This window comes from Lontra canadensis, unplaced genomic scaffold (genome assembly GCF_010015895.1).
Source record: "Lontra canadensis isolate GAN:19392208 unplaced genomic scaffold, GSC_riverotter_1.0 scaffold6, whole genome shotgun sequence".
Classification (NCBI taxonomy): Eukaryota; Metazoa; Chordata; class Mammalia; order Carnivora; family Mustelidae; genus Lontra; species Lontra canadensis.
The window spans coordinates 22011660-22030636 of NW_022631000.1; the positions used below are offsets into that span (position 1 = coordinate 22011660).

Sequence of the window (18977 nt, forward strand, 5' to 3'; positions counted from 1 at the left end):
ACACATCAACAATCATACAATAATAGTAGGGGACTTTAACACTCCCCTCACTGAAATGGACAGATCATCCAAGCAAAAGATCAACAAGGAAATAAAGGCCTTAAATCACACACTGGACCTGATGGATATCACAGATACATTCAGAACATTTCATCCCAAAGCAACAGAATACACATTCTTCTCTAGTGCACATGGAACATTCTCCAGAATAGATCACATCCTTGGTCGTAAATCACGTCTCAACCGGTATCAAAAGATTGGGCTCATTCCCTGCATATTTTCAGACCACAATGCTCTGAAGCTAGAACTCAATCACAAGAGGAAATTTGGAAAGAACACAAATACGTGAGGACTAAACAGCATCCTTCTAAAGAATGAATGGGTCAACCAGGAAATTAAAGAAGAATTGAAAAAAAATTCATGGAAACAAATGATAATGAAAATACAACGGTTCAAAATCTGTGGGACACAGCAAACGTTTGTCCTGAGAGGAAAATATATAGTGGTACACGCCTTTCTCAAGAAACAAGAAAGGTCTCAAATACACAACTTAAACTTACACCTAAAGGAGCTGGAGAAAGAACAAGAAAGAAAGCCTAAACCCAGCAGGAGAAGAGAAATAATAAAGATCAGAGCATAAATCAATGAAATAGAAACCAAAATAATAAACAAACAAAAACAAACAATAGAACAAATCAAGGAAACTAGGAGCTGGTTCTTTGAAAGAATTAATAAGATTGATAAACCCCTGGCCAGACTTATCAAAAAGAAAAGAGAAAGGACCCAAATCAATAAAATCATGAATGACAGAGGAGAGATCACAACTAACACCAAAGAAATACAAACAATTATAAGAACATACAATGAGCAACTCTATGCCAACAAATTTGACAATCTGGAAGAAATGGATGCATTCCTAGAGACATATAAAATACCACAACTGAACCAGGAAGAAATAGAAAACCTGAAGAGACCCATAACCAGTAAGGAGATTGCAAGAGTGATCAAAAATCTCCAAACAAACAAAAGCCCAGGGCCAGACGGCTTCCCGGGGGAATTCTACCAAACATTTAAAGAAGAACTAATTCCTATTCTCCTGAAACTGTTCCAAAGAATAGAAATGGAAGGAAAACTTCCAAACTCATTTCATGAGGCCAGCATCACCTTGATCCCAAAACCAGACAAGGATCCCATCAAAAAAGAGAACTAAAGACCAATATCCTTGATGAACACAGATGCGAAAATTCTCACCAAAATACTAGCCAATAGGATTCAACAGTACATTAAAAGGATTATTCACCATGACCTAGTGGGATTTATTCCAGGGCTGCAAGGTTGGTTCAACATCCGCAAATCAATCAATGTGATACAACACATTAATAAAAGAAAGAACAAGAACCATATGATACTCTCCATAGATGCTGAAAAAGCATTTGACAAAGTACAGCATCCCTTCCTGATCAAAACTCTTCAAAGTGTAGGGAAAGAGGCCACATACCTCAATATTATCAAAGCCATCTATGAAAAACCCACCATAAATATCATTCTCAATGAAGAAAAACTGAAAGCTATTCTGCTAAGGTCAGGAACACGGCAGGGATGTCCATTATCACCACTGCTATTCAACATAGTACTAGAAGTCCTAGCCTCAGCAATCAGACAACAAAAAGAAATTAAAGGCATCCAAATCGGCAAAGAAGAAGTCAAACTATCACTCTTCGCAAATGATGTGATACTATATGTGGAAAACCCAAAAGACTCCACTCCAAACTGCTAGAACTTGTACAGGAATTCAGTAAAGTGTCAGGATATAAAATCAATGCACAGAAATCAGTTGCATTTCTCTACACCAACAACAAGACAGAAGAAAGAGAAATTAAGGAGTCAATCCCATTTACAATTGCAACCAAAACTATAAGATACCTAGGAATAAACCTAACCAAAGAGGCTAAGAATGTATACTCAGAAAACAATAAAGTACTCATGAAAGAAATGAGGAAGACACAAAGAAATGGAAAAATGTTCCATTCTCCTGGATTGGAAGAACAAATATTGTGAAAATGTCTATGCTATCTAAAGCAATCTACACATTTTATGCAATCCCTATCAAAATCCCACCCATTTTTTTTCAAAGAAATGGAACAAATAATCCTAAAATTTATATGGAACCAGAAAAGACCTCGAATAGCCAAAGGAATACTGAAAAAGAAAGCCAAAGTTGGTGGCATCACAATTCCGGACTTCAAGCTCTATTACAAAGCTGTCATCATCAAGACAGCATGGTACTGGCACAAAAACAGACACATAGATCAATGGAACAAAATAGAGAGCCCAGAAATAGACCCTCAACTTTATGTTCAACTAATCTTCAACAAAGCAGGAAAGAATGTCCAATGGAAAAAAGACAGCCTCTTCAATAAATGGTGTTGGGAAAATTGGACAGCCACATGCAGAAAAATGAAACTGGACCATTTCCTCACACCCCACACGAAAATAGACTCAAAATGGATGAAGGACCTCAATGTGAGAAAGGAATCCATCAAAATCCTTGAAGAAAACACAGGCAGCAACCTCTTTGACATCAGCCGCAGCCAACATCTTCCTAGGAACATCACCAAAGTTAAGGGAAGCAAGGGCAAAAATGAACTATTGGGATTTTATTAAGATCAAAAGCTTTTGCACAGCAAAGGAAACAGTTAACAAGACCAAAAGACAACTGACAGAATGGGAGAAGATATTTGCAAACTACATATCAGATAAAGGGCTAGTGTCCAAAATCTATAAAGAACTTAGCAAACTCAACACCCAAAGAACAAATAATCCAATCAAGAAATGGGCAGAAGACATGAACAGACATTTCTACAAAGAAGACATCCAGATGGCCAAAAGACACATGAAAAAGTGCTCCACATCACTCGGCATCAGGGAAATACAAATCAAAACCACAATGAGATACCACCTCACACCAGAGTGGCTAAAATTAACAAGTCAGGAAATGACAGATGCTGGCGAGGATGCGGAGAAAGGGGGACCCTCCTACACTGTTGGTGGGAATGCAAGCTGGTGCAACCACTCTGGAAAACAGCATGGAGGTTCCTCAAAAAGTTGAAAATAGAACCACCCTACGACCCAGCAATTGCACTACTGGGTATTTACCCTAAAGATACAAACGTAGTGATCCGAAGGGGCACATGCAACCGACTGTGTATAGCAGCAATGTCCACAATAGTCAAAGTATGGAAAGAACATAGATGTCCATCAACAGATGAATGGATAAAGAAGATGTGGTATACATATACAATGGAATACTATGCAGCCATCAAAAGAAATGAAATCTTGCCATTTGCGACATGGAACTAGAGGGTATCATGCTTAGTGAAGTCAATCAGAGAAAGGCAACTATCATAAGATCTCCCTGATATGAGGAAGTGGAGATGCAGTGTGGGGTGTTAGGGGGGTAGGAGAAGAATAAATGAAACAAGATGGGATCGGGAGGGAGACAAACCATAAGTGACTGTTAATCTCACAAAAAAAACTGAGGGTTGCTGGGGGGAGGGGGGGCGGGAGGGGGGGGGGGGTTATGGACACTGGGGAGGGTATGTGCTATGGAGAGTGCTGTGAAGTGTGTAAACCTGGCGATTCAGAGACCTGTACCCCTGGGGATAAAAATACATTATATGTTTATAAAAAAATAAAAAATAAAAAAATAAAGATTAAAAAAATGAATGCAGATGGACAATTCAACTTCTGAAACTGGTATTTTACAAAATATTCACTTACAGAGATTTACCCACTTCTTGCATTTTCTTCCTCTGTTATTGCCCACCCCTCCCCTAAACAATATATTTAAAGGGGCGCCTGGGTGGCTCAGTTGGTTAAGTGTCCAACTCTTGATTTCAGCTTAGGTCATGATCTCAGGGTCATGAGATGGAGCCCTGCACCAGGCTCCACACTGGGTATGGAGACTGGTTAAGATTGTCTCTCTCCCTCTCCCTCTGCCCTTCCGGAACTCCCCACTCACATGCACATGCTCTCTCTCTGTCAAAAATATTTTTTAAAATATATATGTATATATTTAAAAGATTGTATTTATTTACTAAAATAATAAACACAACAATCAAGAAAATGTATAATCTCAATTCTCTCTACATTTCAGTCTTGTCCCCCTTTTTTGGAACAATGAGTCCCAGTTTAATTTTTTTTCCCTTCCATTTTGGTGAGAGCATTTAAGTTCTCTTAGCAAATTTCAGTTATATAATACAGTGTTATCAACTATGGTCATCATGTTATACATTAGATCCTCAAACCTTGTTCATCTTATTTTTTTCTTTTTTTTTTTTAAAGATTTCATTTATTTATCTGAGAGAGAGAGAGAGAGAGAGATCACAAGTAGGCAGAGAGAGAGGCAGAGAGAGGAAGGGAAGCAGGCTCCCCGCCTAGCAGAGAGCCCGACGTGGGGCTTGATCCCAGGACCCCGGGATCATGACCTGAGCCGAAGGCAGAGGTTTTAACCCACTGAGCCACCTAGGTGCCCCAAACCTTGTTCATCTTGTAACTGAAAGTTTGTACCCTTTTAACTTCCTTTTCACCTTATTCAGTGTTCAAACCTTCTGTGTTTCTTTATATTTTGTACTGCTTATTAAGAGATAAGAGTTTCTGAAAATATTTAAAATGACCACCCATAATACTTCCTCTGATATGTTATATTTTAAGGAATGCCTCAAACTGAAAGCAGGTTTTCCTCCTTAAGAACACTATACTTTCCTCTATTAAAAAATTACACTTAATATCCTTCAGGGATCTTCTATTAAAATACAGATACTTGGAGGAGGCACACAAAAAGTATGGAGAGTTCTTACAACTGCAGTTTTACTCAACATACGAACAATTAACTTTTTGTTTTTACATTTAACAAATATTTATTGAGTACCTTCTATGTACCAAGGACTGTGCTAGGCCTTGAGAAAGCAAAATGAACAATATGGGCAGAATCCCTGCCTTCTTGAAATTTACATTCTAATGGGAAGAGACAGACAAGTAATCAAATCAATAAGTGAGATAGTCTAAGGAGACACTGACTGTAAAATAAACCAATATTGAATGTACCACCAAGAAAAAAAATCCTGCTATTTAAATTGCAATATAATGCTAAGATATAATTGATGGTTAAAATTATTTTTAAAAATTAGCAGTTAAGGGGCACCTGGGTGGCTCAGTGGGTTAAAGCCTCTGCCTTCGGCTCGGGTCATGATCCCAGGGTCCTGGGATAGAGCCCCGCATCAGGCTCTCTGCTCAGCAGGGAGCCTGCTTCCTCCTCTCTCTCCGCCTGCCTCTCTGCCTCCTTGTGATCTCTGTCTGTCAAATAAATAAATAAATATTAAAAAAAAAATAGCAGTTAAAAATACATCTTGCTTGGGGTGCCTGGCTGGCTGAGTCGGTGGATCATGCAACTCTTGATCTTGGAGTTGTGAGTTCAAGCCTCACACTGGGTGTAGAGATACTTAAAAAGAAATTCTTAAAAAAAAAAATTCTGAAAAAAAAAAAAAAAAAACCTAACCAAACAAACAAAAACACCTTGCTTAAAAATCACCCTTTTTAAATTGGAAAAAAAAAATGTATGTCTTATAACTCACACATTGTTGGTGAGAATATAAATGATGCAGCTACTCTGGAAAAAAGTCTTGACAGTTTCTTATGAAACAAAACATGCAATTACTATTTGACCTAGCAATTAATTATACCCTTGGGGTATTATCCTAGACAAATGAAAACTTATGTTCACATAAAATTCTGTACACAAATGTTCAAAACAGCTCTATTTGTAATAGTCAAAAACTGGAATTTGCACAGATGTCCTTGAACGGGTGGTGCATCTGTACCACTGAATACAATTCATCAATAAAAAGTAACAAGCTATTGATAGACATATAACTTGGATTCTCCAGGGAAATACACTAAGTGAAGAAAGCAAATCCCAAAAGGTTTTATACTGCAACACTCTATGTATATAATATTTTTGGAGTGAGAAAAAAATTTTAATGGAGGACAGATTAGTGGTTGCAAGGAGTGAGGGACAGGAAGAGTGTGGGGAAGCGCACAAGAGAGAGAGGATGTGGTTACAAAAGAGGGACACGAGGGACCCTTGAAATGCTCATCATTTTGATTCTGGTGGCGGATACATGAACACAGGGAAAAAACCGTACAGAAATGATAACACACACACACACACACACACACATGCACATACACGAATACAGGTAAAACTGAGGAAATCTGAATAAGATCTATAGACTATATTAATGTCAATACTACTATAGTATTATAGACACTATAATTATAATTATACTATTTTAGACACAATAGTATAGTTTTGTAAAATGTTACCATTGAGAGAAACTGCAAAGCCCATAAGGGATCCCTGTATTATTTCTTACAACTGCATGTGAATCTATATTTATCTCAATTAAAATTTCAATTGGAAAAAATGTATGTCTCAAAACCTTTGAAATGTAGTAAGTGCTGTGAAAGAAAGGACAGTAAGACAGAGACTGGATTGGGGGGTGGGGACATACTACTCTATAAATGGGATGGCAGGAAAGGACTCACATAGAGGAGATGGCATATGAGCTGGGCCTGGAAAGATGAGAAAAATCTAGTCATGACGGGAGAAAGCCCCTGAGGGTACAAAGGCCTTAAGGTAAGGGGCAGCTTCAGTGCTCTAAGAACAAAAGCAGGCTGGCAAAGCTGGAGCTGAATACTTAGCAGCTTCAGGAAGAAAGGGTCTGGGAAGTGGTCAGAGCTACAGACAGGGCCAATCCATGGTAAGGAGTTGGGATTTTATGCTACCAGCAAAGCCTTAGCAACCATTAACCAACAATTAGAATAGCCGTGAAAGGAAGCATGAATGCTGCTAGAAGAACTGGAGGAAAACAATGGTGCCAGGAGACTGCCAACACAGGTCAATTATTTCACCACTTTGTTTGGAGCTAGCATTGGCTAAACAAATGACTTTGGTGCCATCTCTGGCACATATACCCTCAACATTTCCATAACCTCAATCAATAAACCATGAGCATCCAGGAGAGGGGTGCCTGGCTGGCTCAGTTGGTAGAGCGTGCAACTCTTGATCTTGGGGTTGTAAGTCTGAGCCCCATGCTGAGATTACTTAAAAATAAAATCCTTAAGAAAAAAAAAAAAAGCGGGCACCTGGGTGGCTCAGTGGGTTAAAGCCTCTGCCTTCGGCTCAGGTAACGATCTCAGGGTCCTGGGATTGAGCCCCGCATCAGGCTCTCTGCTCAGCAGGGAGCCTGCTTCTCTCTCTCTCTCTTTCTCTCTCTCTGCCTGCCTCTCTGCCTACTGGTGATCTCTCTGTCAAATAAATAAATAAAACCTTAAAAAAGAAAAAAAGAGAGAAAGAAAGAAAAAGCATCTGTATAGGATGAGTGCAGGGTAGGCTTCTCTCAGCGGCAGGCCAGGCCCTGGCATCGTGTGTGCTAAATATCTGTCTGTGTACATTTGTCTCCTAAGAAAAGCCAAAGCTTACATCATGCACATCCTCAATATCAAGTAGATGAAGAGCTTTAAAGGCTGATTTTTGTGCCTGAAGTGAGTTTTATATGTGAGATTTGGGGTATGTACTACAGACGTAAATATTTCCAAAGTCAAAACTTATTTTTTTTTAAAGATTTTATTTGTTTGTTTGACAGACAGAGATCACAAGTAGGCAGAGAGAGAGGAGGAAGCAGGCTCCCCGCCGAGCAGAGAGCCCGATGCGGGGCTCAATCCCAGGACCCCGGGATCATGACCCAAGCCAAAGGCAGAGGCTTTAACCTACTGAGCCACCCAGGCGCCCCTCAAAACTTATTTTTAAAAGAATAAAAGTTATAAATACCTCACTGACAGACCTAAGAAATGTTTGATGAATTGACCTATTAAAAACTAAAATTACGCATTAAGATACAGAATTCTACATTGTAAGTAGTATAATTTAAAATTATACCATTCAAAGTTCATGACATTTCCTTATAATTATTTTCAACTCCTTGATTAGTCTGTCCTGTAAAGAGCACCTCTTGGTTCTCAGCCTTTCAAGTTATTAAAGCAAGGTGCATTTTCATACATTATACTAACAAAAGAAAAACCAACTGCGGGTGAGATTATGGCAAAAGTGTCTCTTGCACTCATGCACTGCTGTCAGAGTCCATAATATCTATAATATCTTTGTTTGTTTTCATATAAAATTAATGTCTCCAAATAGTTGTTGAGTAAAACCAATGCTCCAGATATTCCCTGAAGCACTACCTGGTACGGGCACCCGAGCTGAGGAGGCATTTAGCTGGGCGGCATTAGAACATGGAATATTGCAACACACCGTAGGCAATCCGCAGTATTGATTATACCAGATCTGGCCACATTTGGAAATTGTCTTACCCTCTGACTCAGTAATCCCACACTTACATTGCCACCGCCACTGAGGTCACCGTCATGGTTGTCACCGTTGTCATTTGCGACCTTTATGTGACAGGCATCAGTGAAGAGCTCGTGGCAGTCAGCTAGTTATCGATCTCAATGTCCATTCTCCACTTTTCTAATAAAAGAGGATGAAATCTGGACACTTTCCTATTTTCTTTCTGGACACAGTCTGCATTTTGTCTATTTCTCCAAGAATGGCAACTTGGCAAATTCTTCTCCAGGAATGAATTCTCACTTATGTGAGAACATCTGGACCGTCCTAAACCTCCTCAGGGTTTCCTGAAATGTAGTACTTTAGTCTACCACATCTGCTTGTGGGTAACTATTACTAAGTTTCACTGATGTGAGGAGGGTGCATATGTGTATTCTCTTCTCAATCTCCTAAAGCAGTACAAATAGGAGATTATACACTTAAGCCTATAGTTAAGGGACATTTACAGGGAAAACAGCAATATCCAAATCACAGAAGAAAAAGATTACCTTCAGTCTGAGCGAATTATTCCAAGATTTTACAAGTTCAACAGCTCTTAGGTCTTGCCAACTAATGAAGTTGTGAAAATGATTTCCTGTTTTCCTATGAATGATAAAAACAGTATTTGGAGACTCAATATGAATCGAAGCTATATTAAATAAAAGATCTGCCATAAGAGAAAACAAAATTAGAGGGCACACTGGAATCTCAAAGTATGAGTTAAATTAAACGGGGCTTGCTGAATGACTTATTTTATAAATTGAACACATTTTGTAAGTATTATAATATGATACATAATATGAAATTCTAGACCAAATTCTAATAGGAAAGATGCTCTTTTTGAAGCAGTACAATGTGCATACTTCTAAAACACAAGAAATTTAATGAAAAGCCCTTTAAATACTTGCCCATACACCTTAAAAAGAAGCCAATGCTTTCCCCCTTCATTTATCAGATCAAAACCTCTGTACCTACAGAAGAGCTGAAATATTGCCTAAACCTATTTCTACGTCTCTCAACTTTATGACTGGCTTAGCCACTGGCAACCTACCAGGCTTATCAAAATGTGTCTAGTGAAAAGAAATTTAACAACCTCTGGGTGGGCACTGCAATGTAAGTACAAAACTAAGAAATATAGTAGAAATAAATCATTTCCCTTTTTGGCTATTGTAAATCAACCACTGACATCTACCAATCTTCGACATTCAACTCAGACTTGCTTTCTACTCTATTTCCAGGTGCCCTCCCGTGTGGGTTGGCCACGTTCAATTCCCCAGACTGTCATAACCCCTACTTCTTAAGCAGTCCATACTCAAGAGCATGTCCTCAACTTTATTAACCTGGGGACATTCTACTCCTGAAATTCTAACATTCCAATATATTAGTCGACACTTCTTGCTATTATTCCAGTTCTCTCAATCTTACTCTCTAAATGCCTTCCCTTCAACCTCACTGCAGCCTTTAATCCCTCAAACATTCCCTTTTCTTCCTACCAACCTCTCCCAGGCTTCCTTCCATTCTTGCATCCCATGACCTAGCACACTCTCTACCCCTTGACTCTCTAAAAATTGTGGTAAAATATACGTAACATGAAATTTGCCATTTTAAACATGTTTAAGTACACAGTTCAGTGGCGTTAAGTACAGTCCACAATGTTCTATGTTACTGTCCCCATTATTTCTAAACATTTGGGTTGTTTCCAGCTTCTTGCCACGATGCACAATGCTGCTATAAACACTGCTATACCTGTTTGAATCCCTGTTTCCAACCTCTCTGCACAAACCCCTAGGATGAGAATTGCTGGGTCATATGGTAAGTCTACTTTTTGAAGATCTGTTGAACTTTTTCCCACAGCGGCTACACCATTTTACATCCTTGCCACCAGTATACAAGAATTCCAATGTTTCCCCATCCTCCCCAACACTTGTCATTCTCTATTTTTTTTAATTTTTTAAAAGATTTGTATTTATTTATTTGACAGAAGGAGAGAGACAGCAAGAGAGGGAACACAAACAGGAGGAGTGGGAGAGGAAGAAAGAGGCTTCCCACTGAGCAGGGAACCCAACACAGGGCTTGATCCCAGGATCTTGGGATCATGACCCGAGCCTAAGGCAGACGCTTAATAAATGAGCCACCCAGGCACCCTCTCCATTTTAAAAATTATAGCCATCCTGATGGGTGTGAAGTGATACCTCATTGTGGTTTTGATATGTGTTTCCCCAATGGCTAATGATATTGTACATCCTTCCATGTGCTTATTAACTAATTGTATATTATTCCAGTCCTCTGTCCATTTATGAATTGGGTTATTTGTTTTTTTTGCTGTTGAGATGTAGGAGTTCTTTATATATTCTAAATATTAATTCTTTATCAAATAGATGACTTAGAAATAAATACTCTCCACCATTTTTTGAGTTTTCACTCTCTTAATAGCGTCCTCCCCCCATTTTTCACCTCTATTAATGAGAATCACAGCATTCACCTACATCATGAACATGTTACTTTTTTTTCCTTCAGTGATCCAAATAGTCACCATTATCATTAATGCAAATCAGAGAAGCAATATTCCAATTTTCCTATAGATGAGATTACAAACCAAACATACCAAGATGCAGACCAAGACACATGCCTTCCATGTCTAGCTCCAAAAGAATCCCCCAAAGGTACTGGCCCTTTAAATCTTCCTACAGACACAACCTGTGAAAGCCACTGCAGCTGAGAGGGCTGGAACCTAGGTGAGCATCCGTGCCAGTTCTGTAGGGCACAATCAAATCCACCAAAGCATACACACTCAAATTTTTGTAGGACAATGTCCCCACTGCCTGCCCTGGCACCTTCCACTCACTCCAGGAATGTGAGCTGCTTTCCCCACACCCAAAGCAGGGCTGAGGAGTAAAGGTTGATGGCCGGTTTGCACACACCCTCTTACCTGAGAATAGTAGCCTCTACCTTCATCCAGCATCCCCTAGTTGTTACAAGGCCTGATCAGGTTCTAGAGTTCCAAAATAGTTTACTACAACCTCTCTTCCTAACTCAATGCTTGATTTATCCAACTCTCACCAATTCCTTCTCCCTTTTTCTGCACAATGTCACTCTCTACCCCTGATCTTTCCAGTTAACCATTTACCTTTTCAACACCTAACCTGGGATCCTACCAGCTTTCTTCTGTGTCTACTTTCAATGCCAGAACCTTGTGAACTGATACCAATCCATTGTCTATGGAACACAACCTTGTCTATGTCCTCAGAGTCACTTAAAACAATAAAAGTCTTTCTCTTGTCCCTCATTAGTTCCCCCGCCATGCCCCACAAATGGTACATCTTAATTTTCACAGATTTCTTAAGCCCTAGGCCAGCACTACCACCTGCTTCTCAAAGGAAGTAAAGACACAGGAATGACTTTCCTAAATCCCCATTTCTCCCACTTCTCTTTTGGTTCAGAGGAAAAGCTTTCCCTCTCATGTCACAGGCTGGCAGCTCCACCTGAACTCTCTATACCCATGCCTTCCCGACTCTTCCATCACTTCATTTCATCAGTATTCCATCAACTCTCTTTCTGCACATGCTTAAATCTCCCACATTTGAAACAGAACCAAAAATACCTCTCCTAACCCAGGATGCCCCCCACACCTAACTAAGCCCCTTCAAAATTTCCTCATCACCTCCCATTACCTCAACTGAACACAATTCAAATGCAACTGAGATTTCTAATCATTCATGAAAATTACATTCACTGTGTAATGTTGGTTTCCTAATTTCCAGATTTACAGATTCCTTTTCAATTTGACTTGACCTTTCTGCAATATTGACTCCTGACAATCACTTCTTCCTACCTAAAACTGTCACTTTCCTAAACTTCCATGTTATCATTGTGATGTTTCTCCTTCTACCTCTCTAAGTATATAGGGTTTTCTTTGTGTCCTTTGCCAACGTTTTTCCCCCTATCATTTCATGTAAGGATCATGCTGCAAAACACTGGCATGGTAAAGGAATAGAGTAAGTGGGAGTGGGGAGTGTTTTCAGATATGACAACAGAGACCTGAATAAACAATAGCCTTCAAAAAGACTTCTCAGACTTAGTCTCATTCCCCTCAGATCTACTCAACTGCTCACTTACTACAGGAATAAGTCCACTGAAGGAGAAATACAGACTGCCCTGATTCAAGAATATTCTTTCTCAAATGTAAATTTGGTCACATTCCTCTTCTTGCTTAATGGCTTTTGATAGTTTCCCACTTCTTGTAAGAGACAAACTCCTTAGCCTTACCACAACAAGTGGCCTTTCCTGGATTGGGACCTTGCCTTCCTCTCTAGGTACATCTCAGTCACAAAGATCTGAGTGCCTACTATGTGCCAGGCACTGTTCTAAGTATGAAGGATCCAGTGAGAATAGGGCAGACAGAAATCCCAACATGGGACTTCCTACTCCAATGAGAGATATGTAATAAAAATAAATATGCAAATAAATAAATAAGAATTTTAGGGGCACCTGGGTGGCTCAGTTGGTTAAGCGTCTGCCTTTGGCTCGGGTCATGATCCCCGCGTCCTGGGATCAAGCCCATGACAGGTTTCCCTGCTCAGCAGGGAGCTCGCTTCTCCTTCTCCCCCTGCTTGTGCTCTGTTCTCACTATCTGTCTCTCAAATAAATAAATAAAATCTCAGAAAAAAAAGAATTTTGGATAATAAGCGATGTGAAGAAAATAAAATGGTAAAGTGATAGGCAAGTAAAATAGTCAGGGAAGGTCTCCTAGGAGAAATGATCTCTGCAGTGAAGTCTGAATGATGGGAAAGAGGTAAGTTCTCAGGTAAGAGAGCTCCAGATGGAGGGAGCAACAGGTGCAAAGCTGCTCATAACAAAAGTAGGAACCAGTGGGGAGTGTTCAAGAAACAGAGAGCAGGCCAGTGTGGCTGGAGCACAGAATAGGAGGAGGGGAGTCTGAGAGAAGGTCAGTGTCAGGAAGGAGTCAGAACACGTGGTGGTGGCGCCTTCTCGACATTACCCCTTGAAATCTACAGTACTTCTCATTCTTCAAACATACCATGCTCTTCCAGCTACTGTTTTTGCCAGTGATTTGCTCTTCCCACTTAGAAAACTCCTGCTCATCCTACAAGGCCTGGCTCAAGTGACTCTGTAAAACCCTGCCTCATTCCACCTTCTTCTACACTATTCTTCTACACTATTCCCCGTCAGCTCCTTCATTATCAGGTACACAGCAATTCTACTGGGCAGATTTCTACCAGCCTGTACCCTATCGAAGGATCACATCTGTATCTCCCACTGGACCGTGAGCCTCCTGAAGACACAGTCTATTCACTTTCAGATTCTCACCCCCTAGCCCAGACACCAAAGAAGTATTTGAAAAATGAATGCTGCTACCAATCAGGACTATCAGACTGTGTTTGACAGAAGTGAAATCTACACATACACGATTCTCTGTGCCATTCTACACACAATAGCATCTACTTACACACTTAAATCTGATCTTTAATCACTGATTCATCAAATGCTTACACAGCAATTTGTGCCAGGAGCTGGGGACATAGGTATGAAGAAGAGAGAGACACGACATCTTTGCCCCTATGAATATATTCTCTACCAGGGAAACCAAAGAAATACTCAATTACTCAATTGCTTACTTACTATAGGAATAAGTCTTCTGAAGGAAAAATACAGACTGCCATGAATATACTAACAGGGAGACCTTGCCCAGTGCAGAGGTCAGGAAAGACTTCCACGAGAAATGACAATAGAATCAAGCTCTGAAGGATGAGAAGGAACAAACCAGGAGGTTGAACACTCCTGACTAAATATATTATACGTTCCAAACTTGTCAGCCAGGATGAAGCACGACGCGTTAGATGCTAGCAGAGCTGAAGAACAAGGACAGGGAGAGGATCACAAGAGGAGAGTGACATCATTAATTCATGACATGGTAGAAGACAATCTAGAATACTGATCTCAAGAAGCAGCGCATATTCCAATATTCACTTAGCAGTGATTTGGGCTCGTTTTCCCTCTGTCAACAATAAAAGGAGAAATGGAGGAAAAACGTCAATAGCAATATTGTAAATGAGTTGCCTTAAACCTCTCTAACACATTGCGCCATTTCGTGGCTCTTAATATATTTGTGTCATAAGTAATTCGTAAGAACCATTAACACAAGTATCAGGTACCACAATAAAAGATGTATTTGGTGCTGCGGGAACACAGGCTCATTTGTATACTTGTATTAAGAGACTGCAAATTCCTTGAGGGCTGGTGCTCTTACTCATTTTCGTATTCAGCTCTGCAGCCAGCACAGTGCTTCACTCCCTGTGAGTCCTCAGTTACTGAGGGAATCTCAGTTTGCTTGCATGACTCACAGTTTATGTTACTAATTGGCACACACCCTGATCCGAGGTTAGCAGGCAGAAGCCTCCCTGAGAGACACAGAGATTGAAGAACCAAAACAGCTCAGATATTTTAGAACAAAAGGAACTGAAAACAACCAAGAGGGAGGAGATATGCCATTACTGGAAGAGGCAGGCTAAACACACCACTGATTAAATACATTGAGAAAATTTTTTTAACCTGAAGAATATGAAGAAAACACAAGGACCAAGTTTCCTGGCATCGAAAGGAGGGGGAAAGAGAAAAACAAAAACAAAGTTCAAAGTTTTAGACATCCTGACAGCAACAACCGGAAAATAATGTTTGTATGGCCAGGACAACAGGACCACGGCCGTGACTGCAGGAGAAAGAAGCGGTGAGCTGGGGCAAGGAGGTGCAGGCTGGGACTGGAATGCACAGCAGACTGTGCCAGGGGCCTGTCTGTCAACCTTTCTCCAGAAAATGAGCACGAGGTACTTCCTGCTGGCTCGGAGCCGTGCCCACTTCTGCACTGTATCTCCGCTCTCTGTTGTGGCGCTTGCAGATCTGCCGACATTCTGTGCTACCGTGGCTCACGAAGACTCGGGGAGCATTATTTTAAGACTCCATTATTTCAAGGTAAAAGAAGCACAAAGCCTTGTGTGGGTTTTTTTGGGAAAATCTCTAGCGTTTCAGTTCCTACAAGCAAAGTTTCCAAAACTCGTGAAAGAATACAAACATCTCAAAAAAGGACAGTCAAGGAGAAAATTCACAATTTACTGTCTTAGGAAGAAATCTTACCCTTCCACAAGGACACCATTACCAGTAAGGGAAGTGAATGGTCTTGGAACCTGACCTGACTCCTCTGTTTCTCCCAAAAGTGAAACATGGCCTTATTGCCACATACAAACTTTCTTCCTAATATCTTAATCTTCCTGTTATGAATGACCTATCTAGGTTTTGATGTAAACTATCTTTTTTTTTTTTAAAGATTTTATTTATTTATTTGAGAGAGAGGCAGTGAGAGAGAGCATGAGCGAGGAGAAGGTCAGAGGGAGAAGCAGACTCCCCACGGAGCTGGGAGCCCGATGCGGGACTCGATCCCGGGAGTCCGGGATCATGACCTGAGCCGAAAGCAGTCGTCCAACCAACTGAGCCACCCAGGTGTCCCTGATGTAAACAATCTTTGTGGGCAATGATCTAATCTCCAAATCCAACAAAACACAACACTTCCAGTGAGTTAATTCCCTAGGAACACTCCCTTGCCCCCACTTCCATCCACCTACTTCCCAGATCCATGTTTGTCCTATCATGACAGCTTTTTGCTTTCTGATCCCGTTTATGTTGGGTGGAGGGGCCAATATTCATTGTCCAAATCCTCAGTCTTCTTTTTTTTCTATCCATGTAATTCCTATCAGAGAACACACCTATTTCTCTTGACTCAGTCTATATCAACAATCCTCCACTAGGAGTGATTCTGTCCCCCAAGGGACTTTGGACAACGTCTGGAGATGTCTTTGGTTGTCACAACTGGAGGAGTGGGGTGCGGCTGGTACCTGGTGGGCAGAGACCAGGGATGCTGCCTAACACCCTACAATGCCCAGGACAGCCCCCAACAACTAGGAATCATCTGGCCCAAAATGTGAACAGTGCCACTCTTTAGAAATCGTGATCTACCCAGATGACTTTAATTCATTTAGTCTTTCATCTGGCAAATATATCACCTATTTAAGACGTGCTCTACCCAGCACACAGGTTGGGAAGTTTGGGGAAGGCATGCTGTAGATGCAGGCAACCATCTGAGATACATTGTATCTTGAAAGAAAAAGCACTTATCTAGAGGAAATGCGCCATGCCTTAGTTAAACCAGACAAACGTTCAAACCGCCTTTGGGGTATCTCCATATTCACATATCCCAAACCAAACACTTCATCATATTCCCTTCTACCCACCCTCATCACCATCTAACTCATTCCTCCTCTAATGTTCTCTATAATTTCTATCATATCCCCTCTAACATCAAGGCCAGACATATTGGTAAAGTTAAACTTTTTCCTCTTATCCAATACTGAAATAAAGGCCAAGACCTTGTGAATTCACCCAGATTATGTTTCTAACACTTATACCTACTTCCTATATCTACTACTTTTCCTCCCCACTGCCCTGTGCTCAAGATGCCTTTGGAGTCTAGTGCTTTGTAACAAAAAAACATCTTATAGAGTTTTGTGGTTGTTGTTATTGTTTTTAATGAAAATCATGTTGGGGCTCCTGGGAGGCTTAGTTGGTTAAGCGTCTGCCTTCGGCTCAGGTCATGCATGATCCCAGAGTGCCAGAATCAAGCCCCACATCGGGCTCCCTGCTCAGCGGGGAGTCTGTTTCTCCCTCTAACACCCACCCCGCTCTCATGCTCTCTCTCATTTTCTCTCTCTCTCTTTCAAATAAATAAAACCTTAAAAAATTTAAAGAAACTCATGTTGAAGGCAATATGGGTGTAGTGGAAAGAGCATGTCTGGAGTTCAAAAAGATAATTTGGAATCTTGGCTCTATTTATTAGCTGAGTGGCCTTGAACCACTTACATAATTATTTCACTGAGCCCTGGTTTCTTCCTGTATAAAAGAGTCGTAATACCTAAAGAACAAGTTTGTTTGTTAGGATAACAGAACCTGAAATATAGATATTCACTATATGATAACCATTATATTATAATTGTGTTTAATCTACACATACCCCATATGTTGTAGGTACTTAAATATTAAATTTGTAATAGACTGAAAATATAAACCATAATTATAGAATCGTGTTTATGAAATTTGTTAGTCTCTCTTGAATCTTTTTTGGTATAAGCTAATTTTTAAGATTTCAATCCATGCTTAGTTGAAAAACTACCTTATATCAAAAGAAAGGAATGGAGAATTTTATGACAGTAACAATACTTTTTATTGTTATCATTTTATGTAAGTCGACCTCAGATAACATGCAGGGAGCGTATTTTAAAATGCCAGAAAGTAGGCCCACTTTCATCCCTCTTAACCAAGTTAAACTGCTATTAATTCACCAATTTAAACTCTCCAAAAAGGTTTCACAGCAATGGAGCGATGTATTCACTGTGGTCCAAACCCAGCAACAGAATGCTTATCACACAATGCACTTACTTGTTCCACGTAATAAAAGTTCCTCTCTGTGTTGAAATGCCAAGACCAACAACTTGATTCATCTCTATCCCAGCAGCTAAAAATAAAGATAGGTAAAACACATGTTTAAAAGCTAGTAAAGCTTTTCTTTATAATATTACAGTATGGGGAATAAATCATTCAATATAATCTTTAAGGGAAACAACCGGTTTAGCATTTAGTAACATAACTGGAGCTAATAAAGGAAGCACTACTAAGATGGTTTTACAGTAATTTTTTACTTAAAGGGAAAAAGGTCATATTCTAATAATAAGAAAAGGAGCTTTTTGTTTTAAATGTTAGAAAAAAAAGCAAACACCACTCAAAGTAAGTTAGACTATATTTCTTCTTGATAATACTAAAAGACTGATCTTAATTCAAGCAATGATCAACCTATAAAAATTAATAAAGGGAAACCTCTCTAAAATGCATTGCAGGCCAAACCACTGGGTCAATTACAGGAAGACCTATCAATCATAGACCCCAAGAGTAGAATCCTTAGCAGGAAGGAATCGGCAATTATAGGTCATTAACGAGAAAAGATGTACATTGCATCTGCTAAAATAAATTTACCCCAGCCAATGAAAAACCATCATTACCCCAAACTCTCACTTTTCTCCAATGGACTACAGTTCAAAACAATCTTTCCCAACCTCTTTCTCCTTTTCCACAAAATAACATTCCTTTCCTTTGTTTGCTGGACTAGCCTACGGTTTTTGCTGTAGCTTGCTCGTCCCAAATTGCTACTCTTGAATAAATCGCCCTTCGTTGGTATAACAACTTATTTTTACGGTCGCCACAACATAATATAAGTTGATGGTTGATGACAAGAAAAATTCCCAGGGAAAATAGTATAATTACTGAAGCTTAGATCTTAACAGATGCTAAGATGCAAATAGGAATGTGGTCTTTCTGGGGCACCTGAGCGGCTCAGTCAGTTAAGTGTCTGCCTTCCGCTCAGGTCATGATCCCAGGGTCCTGGGATCCAGTCCTGCATCGGGCTCCTTACCCAAGA

The 18977-nt window shown here is 40.0% G+C and overlaps 1 protein-coding gene across 3 annotated transcripts in view; it reads right to left on the bottom strand.

Annotated features, from left to right (window-relative positions):
• Positions 1-18977, bottom strand: part of GK5 (glycerol kinase 5) — an 84764-nt gene that overhangs the window by 55584 nt on the left and 10203 nt on the right. For all 3 annotated transcript variants that reach the window (XM_032852390.1, XM_032852391.1, XM_032852392.1), the window contains 2 exons: positions 17945-18020; positions 8953-9046 (listed from right to left, as the gene is read on the bottom strand). In XM_032852390.1, coding sequence (XP_032708281.1) covers positions 8953-9046; positions 17945-18020 — 170 coding nt within the window. The remainder of the gene's footprint in view (positions 1-8952; positions 9047-17944; positions 18021-18977) is intronic.